The 20,392-nt window shown below is 41.1% G+C and overlaps 1 protein-coding gene across 1 annotated transcript in view; it reads right to left on the reverse strand.

Annotated features, from left to right (window-relative positions):
• Window positions 1-1,154: 1,154 nt before the first annotated feature.
• Window positions 1,155-20,392, reverse strand: part of RAB30 (RAB30, member RAS oncogene family) — an 89,138-nt gene continuing 69,900 nt past the window's right edge. Inside the window, exons 2-5 of the mRNA XM_060157865.1 lie at window positions 18,635-18,735; window positions 15,211-15,294; window positions 8,829-9,012; window positions 1,155-4,068 (exon numbers count right to left, since the gene is read on the reverse strand). Of these exons, the coding sequence (XP_060013848.1) occupies window positions 3,818-4,068; window positions 8,829-9,012; window positions 15,211-15,294; window positions 18,635-18,727 (612 nt within the window). The 5' untranslated portion in view covers window positions 18,728-18,735 and the 3' untranslated portion in view covers window positions 1,155-3,817. The remainder of the gene's footprint in view (window positions 4,069-8,828; window positions 9,013-15,210; window positions 15,295-18,634; window positions 18,736-20,392) is intronic.

Genomic DNA, 20,392 nt, shown 5'->3' on the forward strand with positions numbered 1-20,392 from the left:
AGGGCAGTAGTCCCTAAAGTACTTATGGTTATGAAATACAGAGTTCTGCAGGATTAAGAAATAGAAAATGTCTATCTTTAAAGCTATTGGTTTGATACATGGGGCAAAAAATTAAATAGTTTTTTCCTTATTATAATATGATCTCATTCACGTAGCTTAGTTTATTATTAAAAAAAAGAAGTTTCCATTTTAGTCAGAGGACCAATTCAAAATCACTTGCAACTGGTGTTTTTTCAGAAAGATGCATTAACTGAAACTTGATGCTGGATCTGGAAGAATTATGGGATAGCTTAAAGGGCAAACAAGGCAAATCATGATCTAACACTGGATGTCACCAGTGTCCTCCAAAGACATAAATTCATAAACAGAAGAAGAAAGAAGAATCCAGCCTTTGGTTAAATTCTGCCTCCCCTCTCCAGCAAGTCTAAATTGTTTACAGGAAACAGCCCTAATCCAAGTGTCTTATTTTGGCCAGTGGTTTTTACCTTTCTTACCAAACTCTAACTCAGAAATTGACACATTGTCAAATCAATCCATTTCACTTTCATTTTTAGTTATTTTCTTTCCTCTTTACTCAGGTAGAGGTGCTAACATGAAATGACTAAAAAAAAACAGAAGGAAAAAATGGCCAGGAAAAACTAATGGCCTATCTAAGTAATCCACAGAAAGGATAACTGGCCCCATATAATCAAATTTAAATGTTAATATAATTCAATAGATCTAACACAAGCACATAAAGGACTAAAAAGCCTTGCATAGGTAAAGGACAAAGCATAAAATCCTTTGAGGATACAGTCTGGACAAAGCCATAATATCATTAATATAAGCAAACTACATGATTTCACAGATTCCCCAAATCTGACTATATGACATGAATACGACGTGTTATAAATTGAAGAAAAGTTCGCCATATATTTAGTAACATTATTAAAAAAAAGAAAAAGATCACACCAAAATGGAGGCAGACATGGACTCTGGTAGTCTTATGAGTCAGATCAAGCCATACTGAATTATGAGAAAGCAACTCTCTTTTTCATCCACCATTAAATGAGAATTCATTTTTATTTAAGAAGGTTCATCTTAGCAAATATTGCCAAGACAATAAGGACTAGTAGGCAAACCAGTAAGTTTAGGTCCTGGCCTGTGTTAAGATGGCCACATTTAATTAGTGTCCTTTCTCAAGTTCTATTTGATAAATTTCTGTTTAACTGAAAAAGCTCCTCTTGGCACTAAGTCGTTTATTCAACTAATATTTATTGAGCACCTACAATATTGTCAGGGCTTGTTCTCAAACTTGAGATACATCAGTGAACAAGTGTCCATAAGGCCTAATCTAGAATTCATACAACTAAGAGAAAAAAAGAAACAAAGCCCTGCATTCTCATGTGTCCTTGCTGATGTGCCATAGATGGGTGACTGTAAGTACAGAAAGGCTGGGAAGGGTAACAGGGAAGAAAGGGGCCAAGAGCAGAGCTTTCTAATACCCTTCTGAGTTTGGCCAAGAGTAGATAAAGGAGACTGAGCCCTAGGAAATAATCTCAGAATGCAAGAGTGGCCCTACAACCTGTTATTTTACAACTAAATTTGTCCAGTCTAACAATGTTCTATTCTCTGAGTTCATAAAGCAACTTTATTTTCAACACACTTATGCTGTGAGACAAAGTTGAGTCATGATATGCTGGGGACTTTGGATTTTTGCCCTAAATGACAGATAGTGAACCTAAACTTAGGGACATTTCCTCAACATTTAAAAAGAGTTCTTCTGCCCACTTTGATGAACTTTTCTGAACACCTTTACTTGCTGGCTTGGTGGGGAAAATGGGGAGGGAAAGGCAACCATGATAAATTATTTTGTTTGGTGTTTATTAAAATGATTTTTCTTTCCTATAGAGATAGGTTCTAAAATAAAAGCATTTCAAACTTCTGGGATCTCTTTCTCTTACCCATAGGATCAGGACAAGCGTGGTGAGGCCAACCATAAGTATCAGTCCCTTAAACAATATGTACAGTCCCCATGTGCAGATAGGTCGCTCTGAAACCTACTAAGGAAATGCTAGAAAGGCTTCACCAATATTGTGTCTCCACATGACTCATTGCTTTAAAACTCAGTAGCTTTCACACATCAATATATCAGGACCAAGACTGCCACCATCTACAGCAACAGTGGAATTATGTATCATATCCTTATCCCATTACTCATCCCTCAATTATACTAAGCAGCAAGCTACAGAAACATCTGACAGCATCAACAGCAAATAGGTTTAATTATTTTCCCAATTTGCATTTATATCAGTGAACAAATTGGAAGGTATCAAAGTATGGCACTGAAGAAACAGTAACACATATTCAGCAGCATGGCTTCCATTTTGAGTTCTGTTTTTAAATTGGCTAAGTAAAGGCATATATACCTCCATTTGAATTGGAGATTTGCAGTAACACATGTATATAAGGAAGGGAGGGAAGGAGGGGGATAAGGAGGAGAGGAGGTAAAAAGGGAAGACCAGGAAAGAGAGAGAGGAAAAGAAAAAGAAACAGGAAAGAATGAATGGTCATGAGTCAGAGAGTAATATTACTACAAGGAGATGACAAATGACTACTCAATCTGCTTCTAGAAGCAGAATTTTTCTAAGGTTATCATTGCAGATACAAAAATTGTGAGACTTTTCATCTGTTGCTATTCTCACTTACCGTACTAAAAACTTCTACAAAATCCTAAGCCTTGGTCTGTCCAAGATGGGTAGTACCAGGAAGTAAAAGATGTGACCTGCTATCAAGGACTGTGCTCTGCTTGGAACTCTGCACGGCAGTCCATTAATCCACAGTATTTTGGTCAGATCGGGTCTGTTTTCTCACACTACTCATAATGTTTTAGAGCTAATCTTTTATATTAGGGTATCTACCATTCTCTCTTTTTTTTTTTCCATTTTTCAAACTTTTTCATTTACTTAAAGGGCAGGAAAGATGGGAGAATTGAAGAAGAAAGTGGTAGAGATTCAGAGGGGAACAGGAAAGGAAAGTATTCTCTTTCCCAACAAATCTACCCTAGAAAAGGTGATAATGAGACTTTGAGAAAGACAGCTGATTAATGGACTTCCCTTTTTTCTTTTTTTTGTTTTGTTTTGTTTCGTTTTTATTTCTATGAAATGTATTTAAGGACATCAATGTACTAAAATGTTTGGTCTGTGAAAGAGTGGAATCATTAGCACCAAAAGGAGTCATGGAGCTTGTATACATTAATAAAACAATGATTGCTACTGTTGTCACGGGTAAAGGTTTCGTTTCATTTTTACATCCCAAAGTTCTTGAAAGTGCCCATGGAAAAGAGAAATAACACTTTTCAAAATCTCCATGGAGCTATCAACACGCACCAGAGACAGGACTTGGCGTTCCCAGTTTTGGTTTACCTGGTAGACAAGAAAACCAGGGCCCCCAGAAGCCCTAAAGAGCAGCCCCCACATGCACCCACTGACGTGCAGGAGGGATCCCTACAGTACGTCTCCCCCTGGACTGTGTTCAGGAATGCGTTTTACTTGCTTTTTTAAAAAAAACAAAAGCAACATGCTCTGCAGATCATGGAGCGCCTAGTGCAATTTTCTCCTTGATCCGACTCCAGACTGCAAAAGGGTGAAACCATTATATGTTCTGCTAATGCTGGCCTGTGGACGAGGCCCTTGGCCTGCCATGCTTTGTAAGCTCAGGAGCCCACAGGAGTCAGAAGGTCCTAGAGCGGGACCCATAGTCATCGCCAGATCTCCCCAGCAATTGGTGGCCCATCAGGGCAACTGCTGATTCCTCTTGCTTCTCCTTGCCTCAGCCTTTAGTTGAAATTACAACAAGTCAAATAGCTGATACTTTTCCCTTCTCCAGGTAAGGGTGAGGATACATTGTTCACAAGTGTGTTCTGCCTGGCTTCACTGATGAGGCGGCACGCCAAGTCAAGGAAGAGTTTCTCCACGTTATCGGATTCCTTGGCTGAGGTCTCCAGGTAATACATGTCCTGAGCTTCTGAGAATTCTTCAGCTCTCTGCTGGGAGACCTCTCTCCTTTCAGCCAGATCAATCTTGTTGCCTAAAATAGTGGTAAAATCAAAGAGGAAATCGTCATTTGACTTTTTTGCAAGTTTGGAAACATCAAAATTCAACTCCGTATCTGAAGTCAAACCAGAGAGATGGGCAAGTAAAGCAAAACAAACGTGACTGTGATTCCTGGATTGTTTATTTTAAAATACCAGTGCCATTTGTAATGGCAAAGAACTGGAAACAACCCAAAAGCCCATCAGTTGGGCACTGGCTGAATAAACTATGTCACATCCATAGTTATTTGGAGCTACTTAGCACCATAAAAAGCAATGAGGAATATCTCTGTAGGCTGCCATGGAATGAAACATTAGGATATATTGTTAAGCAAATAAAGCAAAGTTGAAAAAAGTGTATATAATATACAATTCTCTAAGAAAAATGGATGAAAAAATACACTTTATTCTTATTTTTTTAATGGGAGACTAAAACAAAATTTTAATTTTAAAGATAATGGTTACCTATGAAAGGAACAAGCTTGAGGGATGAAAACCAGCCCTTTCTAAATATACTTCATTTTATAGATTTGACTTCAGAATCTTATCAATGTTTTACACGATTACACAATTAATATGAAATTAAATTTAAAAAGCAATTCCTAAAGTTGAAAGCAAAATTAAACAAATGAACCTGTTTATCATGAAGTGGCATAACCACACAAAGAGGAACTATTTCAGGTGAGTTGAAGATAATTTAACCAGTAATTTAACCATGTATCCCCAGTGGCACATACCCTAACGACAAAAAGAATTGAAGGAAAAAATCTTGAACTGTCCAGTAATTATCTTGTCGGTGGTAGTGTTGGCATCATTTATCTGGGGCTACTATACCTGTTTTAAGGGATAAAGCAAATGAGTAATTATGCCAGTGGCATTGGGACAGGGATTTTTAGCATGGGAGAAAGGAAATACGGATATAAGATTAATGAGGTTAAGTAAAATTTCTGTAGTCCTGAATTACAAATGGAAGTATCAGTGTGAATAATTCATGGTGTTATTTTATCTTTAAAAAATTTTCAACTTCTGTTTTGGAAATCTGACAAAGGTGATATGCCAACTGTGTTACTTCCCAACATTGCTCATGGTAAAAGTGACCCTTGATTGATAAATTCCATCTGGCCTGGGAATTCTATGTATGAATTATAAATACCTAATGGAAAGCCTTAACTTTAGGCTTCCCTGAGTGTGATGATTCTTCATCTGAAGAGACCCTGAAAGTTAGGCCTGTCGGGTTGTTACAAGAGAGATGGGCTCCTATGGGACATTGAGGCTTCTAGCCAGGGCAGATCCTGCACTTGCCTGAAGTGAGCCTTTTCCCTTCACATCTGAACTGTCCCGGGAGGTCCTGGACAGCTCTGTGGACTGCTATGAGGGCTGCTTCCACTGAAGAGGAATGCTTGATGCTGGCTTACTACTAAGCTGTGTTTCCTGTCCTGTATCCTTCTAAGTGACTGTGATACCATGTGGTCTATGGTAGTCTCGTCAATCAAAACGTTTCACAGAGCCTAATGAGACAACCCCCTGTGGATGCCACAGAATTCACCATATACGCACACACACACCAGCTCTGTCCACTGAAAAGCCTAAAAGCCATCACCTAGTAAAGACGATTCCTATCACCTTGGTTGTAGCCTCTAAATACAACTTCCCATTGAAAAGAAACAGCGCTTCCTGAAGAAATGCCTAATTCCAGGTCTGGGGTAGGAAATGCACTGGATGTGCCTCGAACACTTGTCATCCCAGAAATAAAGAAAATTATCAAAGATTCCTGAGTCATGTCAAAAGGACTCAGGAGCCCAGTTGAAGAAGCTCCCACTGTCAAAGTTGGAACAACTGAAGCATCAATAATAATAATTGCAAGGGGCTAGAATACATCAAATATATTTAAATCTATAGCAATATTCAAAATATAAACAAACTTCAACAGTTGCTTTGGAAGACTAGGGAACCAACTCATTACTTTGGAAAGTAATAAATGGAAAAGAAAGAATCAAGCATTTTTCTTGACTGTCCTATGAGAACAGTACCTTGGAATACCAACTATAAAGTATATCTGCTAAAATGAAAAACAAAACCTAAATCTGACCAGGCTCTAGATTTACCTACATATCTGCCACAAATTTAGGTGATAGAGGAACATATCAAATGATACCACCAGGGTGAAATAACAAAATTCAGACTTGAAAACTCCACAGGACAAACAAATGCTTTAACAAATAAATTCCCAGGGAGCAAAAATGGAGGGATAAGCTATAGCTAAAAGGAGAATCAAAAGACATAAAAATTAATTACAACATACAGACCTTATTTGGATCTTGATTTGAATAAATTTCTGATGGATGAGTCAATCAAGGACTCATTAATATTTTTTAGGTGTGAAAATGGCATTGTGGTTAGGTTCTCTTTTTTAAAAAATTTTATATCTTTTATAGAGATACACACTGAAATAATATAAATTGAATTAATATGACATCTGGGATTTGCTTCAAAATAATCTGAAGGGGAAGGCAGATAGAAGAGATGGGGAAAAGATAAAATAAGATGGGCTATGAGTTGTTAATTGTCAAATCTGAGAAATGGGTATATGGGTGTTCATTATACTGTTTTCTCTATTTTGCTTATATTTAAAATTTTCCATAATAAAAAAAATTTTTAAAGCCAGTGCTGGAGCCGCATAGCACAGGGAGATCACCCCTCTTTGTGACCACCTAGAGGGGTGGGATAGGGAGGGTGGGAGGGAGACACAAGAGCGAGGAGATATGGGGATATATGTATATGTATAGCTGATTCACTTTGTTATAAAGCAGAAACTAACACACCATTGTAAACCCATTGTACTCCAATAAAGATGTTAAAAAAAAAAAAAAGGCCAGTGCTGGGACTTTCCTGGTGGTCCAGTGGTTAAGAATCTGCCTTCCAATGCAGGGGAAGCAGGTTCAATCCCTGGTTGGGGAACTAAGATCCCACATGCCACGGGGCAACTAAGCCCTTGTGTTGCAACTACTGAGCCCATGTACCATAACTACAGAGCCCACGTGCTCTGGAGCCCACACACAGCTAGAGAGAAGCCCACACACCGAAACGAAAGATCCTGCATGCTAAGATCCGATGCAGCCATAAATAAATAAATAAACTTTTTTAAAAATAAAAAATAAATAAAAAGGTAGTGCCGGGCGTCCCTGGTGGCGCAGTGCTTGAGAGTCCGCCTGCCGATGCGGGGGACACGGGTTCGTGTCCTGGTCCGGGAAGATCCCACATGCTGCGGAGCGTCTGGGCCCGTGAGCCATGGCTGCTGAGGCTGCGCGTCTGGAGCCTGTGCTCCACAACAGGACAGGCCACGGCAGTGAGAAGCCCGTGTACCGCGGAAAAAAAAATAAAAAAAAAAAAGGTAGTGCCTCTTTCATACTGAGCTGACTGATCATGTCCCCTCATACATTCATTTAACTTCCTTTATATAGAATCCCAAGTAGTAATGCTTTGACTCATGTTCTCAAGGACTTTATGTCCAAAGTGGAGGTCTTTCAAGCTCTTCACAGCAAAGGTTCTCCATTGTGCAGAAGGGTTTTCAGGACCGAGCATGGAGCATTAGCTCATAGAGAGGCAGATACGTAACCCAGCAGCCTGAAGGAAAAGTCCAGCAATCTGTTACAAGGCAGCACATTACAGCTGGATAAACACAGGCTTTGAAGTCAGTCTTACATGCTGAGTGACCTTGGGGAAAGAACTTCACCTGTCTGAGCCTTACTTTCCTCATCTGTAAATTTGGGATCATGACACATAATATTCCTAATATGATTCCTGGCACATATACACTAGCTATAACGCTTTCTATAAAGTGTTTAACTTACTGTTAACATGATTTTTAACTTAATGTTTCTGAGGTTCTCTACTGGATTTCCAAAATTCAGGTCTTTCTAGAATATACAACAGTGTTCCTTCTTAGGAAGAAAACTTCTTTTTTTTTTTTTGGCCACACAGCACAGCATGCAGGATCTTAGTTCCCTGACCAGGGATCAAAACTGTGCCCCCTGCAGTGGAAGCTCGGAGTCCCAACCACTGGACTGACAGGGAATTCTCAGGAAGAAAACATTTTAACAACCAAATATTATTAACATTTTTCCATCACCAGTAGAGGATTTTTAACAATCTAATCTGTTTCGCCGCAATTTCATTTTTAATGGGTGCATTTGTCACCACAAAAAAAAACCATGGGTTATTTTCTGCTTTCCCCCCATACTAAATAGAGGTTCTACCCTCCTACAAGAGGAAACAAACTGCAGAATTTCCCTTATTCTTTCTGAAAATTAGAATTTTTCAAATCAGTATAAATGTAAGAAGGGAAAAAATTAACCAAAGTCCATTTTTTTAGGCAAAAAATAATTGCTTCAATAATGAATTCCTTATCAACGTAGATATATTTTACTTCTAGACCAGCAGTTTCCATGGCCTAGATTTTTTTGTAATGTTTAGCAGCCCACATAACTTTCATGGCAATCCACCTTCTTCCCTAGAGCCTGCACTGATAGGAAAATCAATCAGCAACATTTTCTACTTTACTTTTCTAAACCATCACCATGGGATAGGATCTATTTCATTTTCTCTTCAATTTCATTTAGAAGAACTGAATGTTGACCACATGAATTATACAGCTGTAGACTATACTCTCGGAAGGTACCAAGGCATGTGGCCTTATGTGATTCTAAATTCTCTGATGCTCACAAATCAATGTCCCTCCTCATTAGTCCTTACTTACCCACTAGCACAGTGATGACCTTGTTGCTAGCATATTGTTCTATCTCCCGCAGCCACTCAGGAAGGCAACGGAAGGATTCCTCACAGGTTATGTCATAGGTGAGGATCAAGGCATTGGCGCTTCGGTAATAACTCTGGGTGATGGACCGAAATCTCTCTTGACCTGCTGTGTCCCAGATCTGGAGCTGTAAAGGCATAAGAGAAGGATCAGGTTGGTGAAGCAAAAAAGAAAGACAGCACTGCCTTGCTTTAGTTTAGAAACAGAAGCACCTTCACCCAGATAACTTCATGGTTATTTTTTGCCCCAAGAAAAAGGCACCTACAATTTTTTTAAAGATTTGTTGGGTGAGCCTGGTTAAAGATAGGGATTCACTTTGATTTTTGTTTTTTAGTTTGTTAAATTATTTTGAGTTTCCCCTTTATTCTTTTTTTTTTAAGGCATTTAGATTATTTTTGTATAACTTCATTTAAAAGGTAAAATTAGGGTATTTATAATCTACTTAATTTTTATTATAAGCCTATTTCCCATAAGAATTGCTTTTTTTATCTGTAGACTCTTCATTGCTCATATCTTTAATTTTCCATTTTGTTTATTTCCTAAATCAGAAAGTATATTCCTATGTCTTATTAAAGCTTTGCATTCATATAACATATTTCAAACGTTCTCCTTTTGGTCATAAGCAATCCCTTCTATTCTTTATAAAAAATCTTAAAAAAGACAACCAAACTATTGAGCACTTACTTGCCAAGCTCTATTCTAAACACTTTACATAGAATAACTCACTTAACCCTCACAACAACTCTATGAGGTAAGTACTATTCCTATATCCATTTCTTACATGAGGAAACTGAGGCACAGAGAGATTAATTAACTTGCTCAGTGTCTCACAGCCAATATGTCCTAGAGCTGATTCAACCAGGCAGTGTGGTCCCAGAGTCCCTGCTCTTAATCATAATGCATGCCCAATTACAAAAGTCGGGATCCAGGGCAAGCTGTCACCGTGACTGTTGGCATTTCAGTCAGCAACTGGAGAGGGAAAAAAAAAATCCATTCAAATGAATATATTAAGGTATTATCTTTGTTAATGAAAACAGGAACAATGCCATGGCAGGCAAAGAAAATAATTTCTCTCCACCACTTGTAAGCTCTGTGACCTTGGGCAAGTCATTTAATCTCTTTGGGCTTCGATGGCTTCTTTATAAAAAGAGGTTAATAATATGCAAACTTGCTGAAGTCATTTACCTGATGGTTCTAATAACAAAGAAGGCAAAACTTCAACCTGAATTTCCCTGCACAGAGCAGACCTCTGAAAGAGAACTCTTCCCCAGAGCGACTGCTGAGTGCAGAACAAATCCGAGACCTTGAAAAATCACACCAACAACAATCTTCCCTTCTAACTGCATCAATTTCACATGTCACAAAATGCCTTCACCCCCATTAACAGAACATCATTTCCTCAAGGGAGACCTTCTGGAACCTTCAGATTAGGCCAGATTCCCCATCCCCACCCCCAAATAATCTCTCCTGCAATCTACCCTGCAATTCTCCCTCACAGCACCTGACACACTTGAATCACTTAGTTACTTGTAATAACTTGTTTTAGAACCGTCTTCCTCACTAGACTGAAAGCTTCATGAGGGGGAAGCTGGGGTCCATTTTACTCTCCCTTATCCCCTATACCAAACCCAGTGTCTGGCAAAGAGTAAATGTTCAAATATTTATTCACGGTCTCATTTCATCCTTACAACAACCCAGTGAGGTAGGCAAGTTTATGCCTCTCTTTCATTAACAGGTTACTCGCAAGGCTGGGACACAGACTCCAGGCCTTCTGACTCCCAGGAGAGGACTCAGTCCATACACCGTGCTGCTTTGCTGCCAGAGACTGATTTAAATGTACATCTGCATCCAAAGAGGATGAGGCAGTTGGTATCACCCTCTGCTCAGATCAGTCTAGCTGAGGAGACTGATGAGTGACCGGTGGTCCCTGCCACCAATCAGTGGCACACAGGCTCTCCTTTGATTTGGAGTCACAGCTGCCCTTTGATGATGTACATGAAAGCCTGTGTATGCTGAAGGCGACCATACAGATGTTACAGCTTTTGCCAGGACAAAAGCTACTTCTGTTCTCTGCCTCAAACCTAGGGACATGGTTCCCCTCTGCCAGGCTGTGTCTTAGAACAAGAGACTATTATTTTAATGCCGCACGGAGCCTCGAGAAACACTTGTGATTGGATTTAGTACTGCCAATCATTAGAAATCAGTATGTTCTCATGACTGGCACATCTTGAGAACAGCTCTGAGAATGAAAACCACTGAGATATTTTCTAGAATACTGACTGTATGTCTTGGCTGAGATGTAGGCTGTTTTCCCAAAGAGGCTGCCCGTTTCTAGGCCTGTGGTTAATTCCTGAGGAGATCCATATTCCACTGCCTTTATTATTCAACTTGGTTTCACTATTCTCTCTGCAATTCATTTGCTCTTTTTCAGCATTTATAGATCATTAACAGATGCAGAACACTGTGCTAAGCACAGATAGGATGCAAAGATAAATAAAACACAATCCCTGATCTCAAAAAGCTCCTAGTACAGGGAGGATGAAATACATAGTTGACTAACCATGGTAAGATATGAGATGTTTTATTAAAGAGGGGCCAGCAGGAGAGTGTCTCCTGGTGTTAGTCTTATGTCCATGAATATGTTCTCAATACCACTGCCCTGGGCTTTCTAACCACTCTCACCTCCAGTATGGGGCTGCACTGTTGTCTACTCTCTTCTCTGTACCACCACTTACACCTCTATTGCCTCACTGCTACAAGAACGTACTGCAATCATTGGTTTACTACTATGTCCCCTTGTTAGACTAGGTTCTCTAAGGGTAAGGGCTGCCTTTTATTTAACCTTATACCCCTACTGCCTTCCTAAAACAGGCCATGGTACGTGGTGGACACATTGGAATAATGGCTAACTGAATGAACAAAGGATGGTGGAATCACAAAGGAAGGATAGATTCATTCTGCTTAAATGATTAGCAGAGTATTAAAGAAGATTTCACAGATGAAACGTTTCAGCAAGATGACAGTAAGTTACTAGGGAACAAAGATGCTTTACCTAACACAGTGCCTGGCACAAAGCATCCACCCTAACACAGGATGGCTGGATAAATGAAAGGATGGACAGATGGCTGAGAGAGGAAATACATATGCATACTTTCAAGACTTTCCTATCTATGCAGTATATACCTGATGAGAGAAAAATCCAGCAAATCTTCTATTATAATCTCCTAAGGTTAAAATGTCATAAACTGAGCTTAGAGTTTTACTTATTACTCATTAATTTATGATAGGCTAGAAAAAATCAGTGGTTAGGAGAAACTTCTATATAAGTTTTAATTATAATTTCTACCCAAGGTCACCTTCATAATACAGACCACTTTAAGAGAAGGGCCTCTTCCTCAACTTTGCCTCTACTGATTGGGCACTAAGACTATGAGACCTATGAGAATCTTTCTATAAGACCTATGAGAATCTTTCTATCACCTTTGCTTAGCTGCCTGTGATGTTGGGAGTCATCCTAGAAAGAATGGGACTTGTAGGAGAGGCTGAGGGTGGATGATGAGCAGTCAGGAGAGAAACCAGGGTTCTGGTCCTGCCCTGCCGCTCGCCAGGTGGGTGATCCTGTACAAACCACGGGTGGATTCTCTTTCCATTGGCTCTGTGGGGCCCTGAGAAAGCCTGCAAACTACTAGCAAAAAGACACTTAACTCTCACCAAGAAGAGGTATTCAGTAAATGTTAAAGAACACCAACAATAATAAGACAACAACTGCTTCCTTAGTGAAGCCTGGGCTGCTCTCCTCACATGTCCAAGTGTTAATGAGACCCTTGGACTAATGTAGTTGAAGAGGGTCATTTTCTATCTTGATTCTACATATACGGCTAGAAAAAATCCCAGGCAAATTAATTAGGACTGGATTTCGGAGATGAACCAACTCTCACTTCTCATAGACGAAGGTCCAGAGGCCTAAAGTGATGATGGGAACGGGCACTGTGCTGTGATACAAAGATGAGTAAGATATAAACCTTGTTCTTGGGGAGCCTGTGGTCTCGTGGTAGAGTTAGATGCTATAAAAAGATGGATTTTAGCTGAGTATAATAAGTACTTCAAAATGAGGTTATGGTTCACGGAAAGTGGCATAAATGTAATACCTAAATCTGGGGATTCAGGAAGGAAAAATAAGCCTGTTCTTTAACAGTGGGGACCATTTCTTATTCACTGCTATCTATTCCCAGGGCCTGGCATATGGCAGGCATGAACCTTTCTGGTCAAAGGAATGAACTCATACATATATATGTATATAAATGGGAAACCCAAACATCTGGGAATACAATGCCTAAAACAGAAGTTACCTTAACCCAGCTCCTTGGGATGGTACCACCTGCCTCTGCTGGAACAGGAGGGAACTACAAGTGGCTCTTCCTGCCGCCGCCTCTCAAGTGCACACGCCTGGCTCCCTTCTCTCCCCACCCAGCTTCTTCTCACCACCCCAATGCACAGTTTTTCTGACCTTTCCAGTTGGCATTTATGTGGATTCCACACCCTGCTTTTATTTTCCAGAGCCCCCAGCTCTCCATCACTATTGTATTTAGTGTAGATGTCTTTGCAGTAAAAAAAAAACAAACCCTTTGAAGAGTCAGGGCTGGAAGAGGCACTAGGAAAGATACTGTCCCCCACTCAGGGGCCTCATCCTAAACACATCTCTGTATGTCTGTGACATGCTGTAAGAGCACCCCGGAGCTTCTCTGCCCTTCCTGAGGCATCTGAAGGTGGGAGTGCAGGTACCTATGGGAGAAGGATGCAAGTGACATGGACTCAAACTTGGGATGCTGAGGTTGGGATCTGGCTAGAACTCTGATGCCAGGGTCCTCACTGTGCTGCTGATGCCAGGGTCACCGCTTCTTTCCATGGGACTCAGCTCTGAAAGATCTGACCGTGGAATTTCACTAACTCTGAGGGGCACAGTGCCAAAGATCAGTATCTCTACCCTCCTTCCAAGTAATTTAGTCTTTTTTCTTCTTCTTTTTTGGCCACACCATGCGGCGTGTGAGATCTTAGTTCCCTGACCAGGGATCGAACCCATGCCCCCTGCAGTGGAAGCACAGAGACTTAACCACTGGACCGCCAGGGAAGTCCCCCAAGTAATTACTGCACACTTCTTTCCATCACCTCCCGCTTTCCTTGCTCCGAGATAATGGGCTTACTATGCTTTCATTCTCCTCTGCTCTCAGAGCAGTAGAGACCCCTGTCAGGGAGGCAGTGAGGTACACTGGCCCACACAAAACCGGTTCAGATCCTGCCTACCTCCCTTGCTAAACTGTGTAGCCCTGGATAAATAAGTCACTCAACCTCTCTGAAAACTATAAAATGAAGACAATTTACCACTTACCTCACAGAGTTTACAAAAAGGATTAAGTTAAATGTAAAAACAGGTAGCAGGGGGATTGATGCATATTAGGCACTCGAAAAATACTACCTCCCTTCTCCTGTTACTGAACTCAGACGCCATAGCTCATACAGGTACCAAACCATCCAGAGGCCACAAAGGGGACGGGGCAGATCATGGACCCTTCCTGGACCCCTCATTTAGTATTTCTCCTTTACTAGGGATAGGGGTAGGGTGGTAGACAGAATAATTCCAATAAATGATTCATACAACAGAATGACCCATAATGAATGTAGGAATCGGGAGGCTCTTTCATGAAGCTGCTATTAAGAAGAAACAGGGAGCTCAGGTCCGTGCTCTGTGATGACCTAGATGGGTAGGATGGGGGTGGGGGAAGGGAGGTCCAAGAAGGAAAGGATATATGTATACACATAGCTGATTCACTTTATTGTACAGCAGAAACTAACACAACATTGTAAAGCAATCGTACTCCAATTTAAAAAAAAAAGAAGAAGATATAGCTCTGCATAATGGCCCAACTCAAGAGATCCCCAAAAGAAATTTCTTCCTTTTTCTTTTTTTTGGCCATGCCACACAGCATGCGGGATCTTAGTCCCCTGACCAGGGATCGAACCCATGCCCCCTGCAGTGGAAGCACAGAGTCTTAACCACTGGACCACCAGGGAAGTCTGACATGACAAGAGACAGGACAAACTTGCCTCAGCTCTTCTCTCTCTGTCTTCCCATTTGTAAACACATCACCCATAACCCCTTCCTGCCCCTATAAATGGAAGAGAGGAACTCTGTTTGGAAATAAGCTGCCATGGCTGAGTATGTTATTTTCAGTGTGGGTTTCCATTAGGTGATTTAATAAATGTTATGAAAACACTACTTCCTCTCACACAACACAATGAAACCCTTATTGAACACTTAGTATCTTACCTTTACTTTTTCACCATTAATCTCCACTGTCTTAATCATAAAATCAACTCCAATTGTGGCTCCTTGTCCTGGGGGGAAAAGACCCTAAAGCAGAAATAATAGAAAATAACAATAAGCAAATCTTTCAATTAAATGAGATTCTCCCCCCACCCCACCCCATTACTACCCATCGCCAGCTCCTTCCTTTGGCTGAGTTAACTGTTAGAAGAGAGAACTCTGGCTAGTGTCATGGGAACCCTGTTTAATTTAACTTTGTGTGTATGTTTTGAGGGGAGGAGAAAGGAGGGTGGATGGGGGAGAGAGAAATGCTGAAAGAAGAAGGAAGGAGAAAGGGGTACAAAGAAAGGAGGAAGCAGACAGAGAGGGTAAAAGAAGAGAACTGGGAAAGGACGGGGGACCTGACTTCAAAGAATGAAACAGAAAAATCAGACACAAGGATAAGACATGGAGCTGCAGGGATGAGATCAGGATGGTCTGGGTGGGGGCAAAACGGACAGGTGCTCTAAAAGGTAAGCTCAAGGAAGATTCAAACTGGCTATTAGTCTAGGGCATGGACAGCCATGGGGGTGAACAACCAAGATGAAAAAACAAACAAGAACTCAACACAAGAAACATGAATGAGACAGTGATCCTCTGAATTTCCATCCGCCCTGAGAGTGATAACTATTTCTGTACCATACAGATATAACTACATGAGATCAGGGCCAATGACCCTGGGAAGATAACTGAAGAAAAGCAGTCACCCAGGGAGACAGTATAGTAGAAATAGCACCAAACCAGGAGGCAGCAGCCTAAGGATCTCTGAGTGACCTTAGGCAAACCAGTCCTTCTCTCTGGTATGATGTAAGTATTTCAAAACAAAGCTTTACATCAAATTGGAAGCTGAACTAGAAAGGTATGATTTTAGTAAAATTACATGTATAATGTAATTTACTGTCACATAATATTTCCTGTAAGCTTAGGGAGGGAGTTGAAGTGGGAAGGAATTCTATCAAGAAAGAACCCTTCACCTAGTTTCTCTTCCCTCTTCACATTCATACTCCAGAATTTCCAGAAATTAAAGTAAAATGGACTGTATTAGCTCTGGGAGCTAAGACTGGGGCATCTTTAATTAAGTCCATTCCCTAACAAGAGGGTTCTTTAATTAAAGTATGAACTTAAAAGACTGAGCATCAGACCAACAGAAACTGTTCCACTGCACGTCTGCAAAAGATGTAAATATAAACATTCACAACTTTGCTTACAAATATTGAATCAATTTTCTTCTATTTTGGTTTGGCTCAAACACAAGGCTGCCAAGCTTCAAGTTTACAGCTCCAGCTGTTTTGCAGTATAACAAATGCCAAAAAATAAAACAAATCCTTCCCAGTGTCTCCCTCATCATTTTGTTCCCCAATTCCTCATGCCTCAAAAACAGCTGAATCCAATTCATTTTAACTGTCTACTAAATAACAAAACTAAACATAATCCTGTCTATGAAATATGAACTTTGGGGGGAGTTAAGGGACTGGGAGGGGTAAAAAGTAAACAGAAAAGAAAAATAAGGGGTGGTGTGCTTATTGGTAAAAATTACTGTTTAAAAATCAAAGTATTTTTACCCCTAATGACAAGAATTATGCTTTTAAAAAGAAAAGCCAGACTCCTACGGTCTCAGAAGTTAGAACATGCAAAAGATAAAAAATATCACGCTGTGAACCGGAAGATCTGGATTCTACTCCTAGCCTTGCCACTAACATGATATGAGATGCTAACAAGTCATTTCATCCCTCTAAGACCTGAGTTTTTTACCTATAAAATGAGAAGAGCGGGCTGAAAAGTCTCTAAGGGAACTTTCAGTCATTAGACAAGGTCAAGGGAACTTCTGACAAAGGGACTGAAAACTTTAGGTCTCTGCAGTCTTGTCCTCCTGCCAAAAGCAGAAAGGTTACTAATGGTAGAGGGAAGTAAAACCAGTTGGAGTTTCCAATATTACGCCATGGCGGTTGACTGAGCCCAGATGCCTGTCAGCTTGTTACTTTTGATTTCACCAGGCCATGGCTTAGTAAAAAGTCCTATTCTGCGTTCATTATCATGGGAAAAACCTTGACATTTCCAAAGATGACTCTCTGCCCTCAAGCTATTTGTGTTAACCAATCTGTCTCTCCAGTTTTCCAGAGAACCACAGACTGTCAGAGCTAGAAGGGGCCTTGGAGATCACAGGGAGGCAGGAAGGCCCGGCAAGGGGGCGGAGTTTCCCCAGGCTTACGGGGCAAGAGCTGCGACGAGGGCCCGTGTCTCCACTCTCGAGCCAGTGTTCTCTCCTGGGCACCAGGTTGCCCTGTGTCTTAGACAGAAGAGCTATTCTCAACCTTCCCCGTTAGCACTTTATGAAAATGCAAGATGCATGCATGATAAATCCTGAAAAGGATGCCATTCATAATTTTCCAGGAAAACACAGAAGAAGGTCAACCTCAGAATGATTTCCCACCCATTTCTGTGTGAAATCAGGTATATAATCTCTGGCAGTAATTCTCAAAAGGGCAGCCCCAAAGGGAACTTGTACTTAGAACAAATGATAAGGACTCAACCCAGAGGGAACATTTAATTTAGTTCAAATAGTCCTTCACTGTTCTCATTTCATTCCCGTGGAATAGATTAGAAAAATCAGCATATTTGGTTCTAAACCAAAACGATTTGATCAGCTTTCTGGGAGGAACTGAGAGGGCATCAGCAGGGAGCTTGAGGGGTTTAATTTGAATTTGAGTTTTTAAAAAGTTAACATTTAGGTTTAACTTGACATCCAGATTCATTTGTTTCCACCTTTGGATTATTATTAACGAGTAATCTTTTTTTTTTTAATCTGATAAGCTATTTTTGATACTGCGGACTGAAAGCAAAACCACTCACCCCTTTTACTAAAAGAAGCCATGAGAGGCGTGGGAGGGCTGGTGGAGACCCACTGAGCCGTGCTCCCTGGAAATGGTTCAGAAACTCTAGTCTATACGAACTCTTACGTATAAAATAAATAAGCTGTGAGGATATATTATACAACACTGGGAATCCAGCCAACATCTTATAATAACTATAAATGGAGTCTAACCTTTAAAAATGGTGAATCACTATGTTGTACACCTATAATATAATACTGTACCTCAACTATACTTCAATTTTTTTAAAAAGTCAAAAGAAAAGAAAGAGCAAAGGATATTTCACAGAGAAAATAGTGGTCATGTTCACCGTTGCTGAGACTTCAAATAAGATGAAAAATTTTAAATGTCGAAAAAAAAACCTCCAGACTAGGCTATGGAGCTGGTACACTTGCAAAGGGCTCGTTAAGCATTGGCAGCCAAGAGGCTGGCATAGGTACCACTCACCCATCCTGTCAGGATCCCCTAACCCCGAAGGCCAGATGGAAAAACCCGACCCCAGACTTCAGACTTCTTACCTGAGTGAACCGTCGGACTAGGCACGTCTTCCCCACACCAGCATTGCCGATTAAAACAATTTTAAACAGGAAATCATAATCTTCCATACTCATTTACACAGCTGCAAGGCAAACACAGGCACGAGTGAGATGGGCCTGGTCAGACTTGCCCACAGAGCTCAAGCTGCACCACCCCGTCTCCTCGGGAACAGCAGGGCTGACTCATTTGAGGAGCAATTTAACACTCCCCTCTGGTGACCCTGCCAGTGAGAGAGGAACACAGGTGTTTGGTCACAGACGGACTTTATTCCTTCCCAGTCACCTCACACCACAAAGAGCAAATGACACAGAGGTCATTTCACCTGGTAAACTTTATTCTTCCAAGCAGTCAGGTCGCAGGTCTCTCATGTGATAAGATGTTTTCTTTTAGCATCAAAAGGAGATTGCAAATCTCTGTGCAGACAAGCTGGGGGTGCAAGGAAGCAGAGCGAAGGGGAGCCCATCCAAAGCTGAAAGGTGGTTTATGTACATGCTGTGAGTGCCTCTGGGAGGAAGGGCTAGAAACTGGGAGACTGAACAAAGGGAGGAAGCTTCCAGTCTCCTGCAAGCCCTGGGGGTCTTGGGGTCTTACCAGTGGGAGTTACTGCCATCTTCCCTTCTATCACCACCCCGTTGCTATACACCTCCTGCCAGCCTTGCTGATGCTGCAGTATCTCCCAAGGTGCTGGTCTTTTCATTCCCATAGGCTGTGTACATGGTATTTCCTCTATCTGGGATGCCCTCCCGCCCACCCTTTCTGTGTTGTGAAGTCAACCCTTTAAGGACCAATGCAAGCGTCTCTTTCTCTCTCAATTTTTCGCTGATCTTCCCCCAATAAACACGTTCATTGTTCCTCTGTCCTGAAACTTCATACAATTATTTGTTCAAACATCTGCCTCATCCTCGAGGGAAGGGATGATGTCTTTCAGCTCTATTTTCCTAGCCCATGGGACAGAGTTACACTCAGTAAATATCTTCTCTGTAGAATTAAATAATCAATGGACCTATGGCTGAAGTGTAGGCCTTAGTTTCTTAATTGTGCTAAAAAGAATACTACCTGCTCTGTCTACTTCAGAGGACTGTGGTGCAGATTTGAAAGAAAAAAAAAAAACTATACAAAAGAGGCTTGGTTAACCACAAAGCCCTACCCGCGTAAAAACAATTATTGTCTACTGAGTACCTACTACAGCACTGTGCTAGTCACCATAGGAAATACAGAGATGAGACAGTCTCTGCCCTTGAAACCAACATGAGAAAAGTTAGAAAACAATAACAGGGCTTCCCTGGTTGCGCAGTGGTTAAGAATCTACCTGTCAATGCAGGGGACATGGGTTCCAGCCCTGGTTCGGGAAGATCCCACATGCCGCGAAGCAACTAAGCCGGTGCACCACAACTACTGAGCCTGCGCTCTAAAGCCTGCAAGCCACTACTACTGAGCCCATGTGCCACAACTACTGAAGCCCGCGCGCCTGGAGCCCGTGCTCTGCAACAAGAGAAGCCACCGCAATAAGAAGCCCGCACACTACAACGAAGAGTAGCCCCCCACTCGCCGCAACTAGAGAGAAAGCCTGCAGGCAGCAACGAAGACTCAACATAGCCAAAAATAAATTAATTAAATAAATAAATTTTAAAAAAACAATAACAAAGTTAAATAAAATTGAGAAAACCAGAAAAAACCTCATTTCATAAGGTGAAGGCAGAACAAGCCCAAGGGACTCTGGAGGAAGAGGAAAAGGATGA

Source organism: Lagenorhynchus albirostris, chromosome 9, assembly GCF_949774975.1.
Source record: "Lagenorhynchus albirostris chromosome 9, mLagAlb1.1, whole genome shotgun sequence".
Classification (NCBI taxonomy): domain Eukaryota; kingdom Metazoa; phylum Chordata; class Mammalia; order Artiodactyla; family Delphinidae; genus Lagenorhynchus; species Lagenorhynchus albirostris.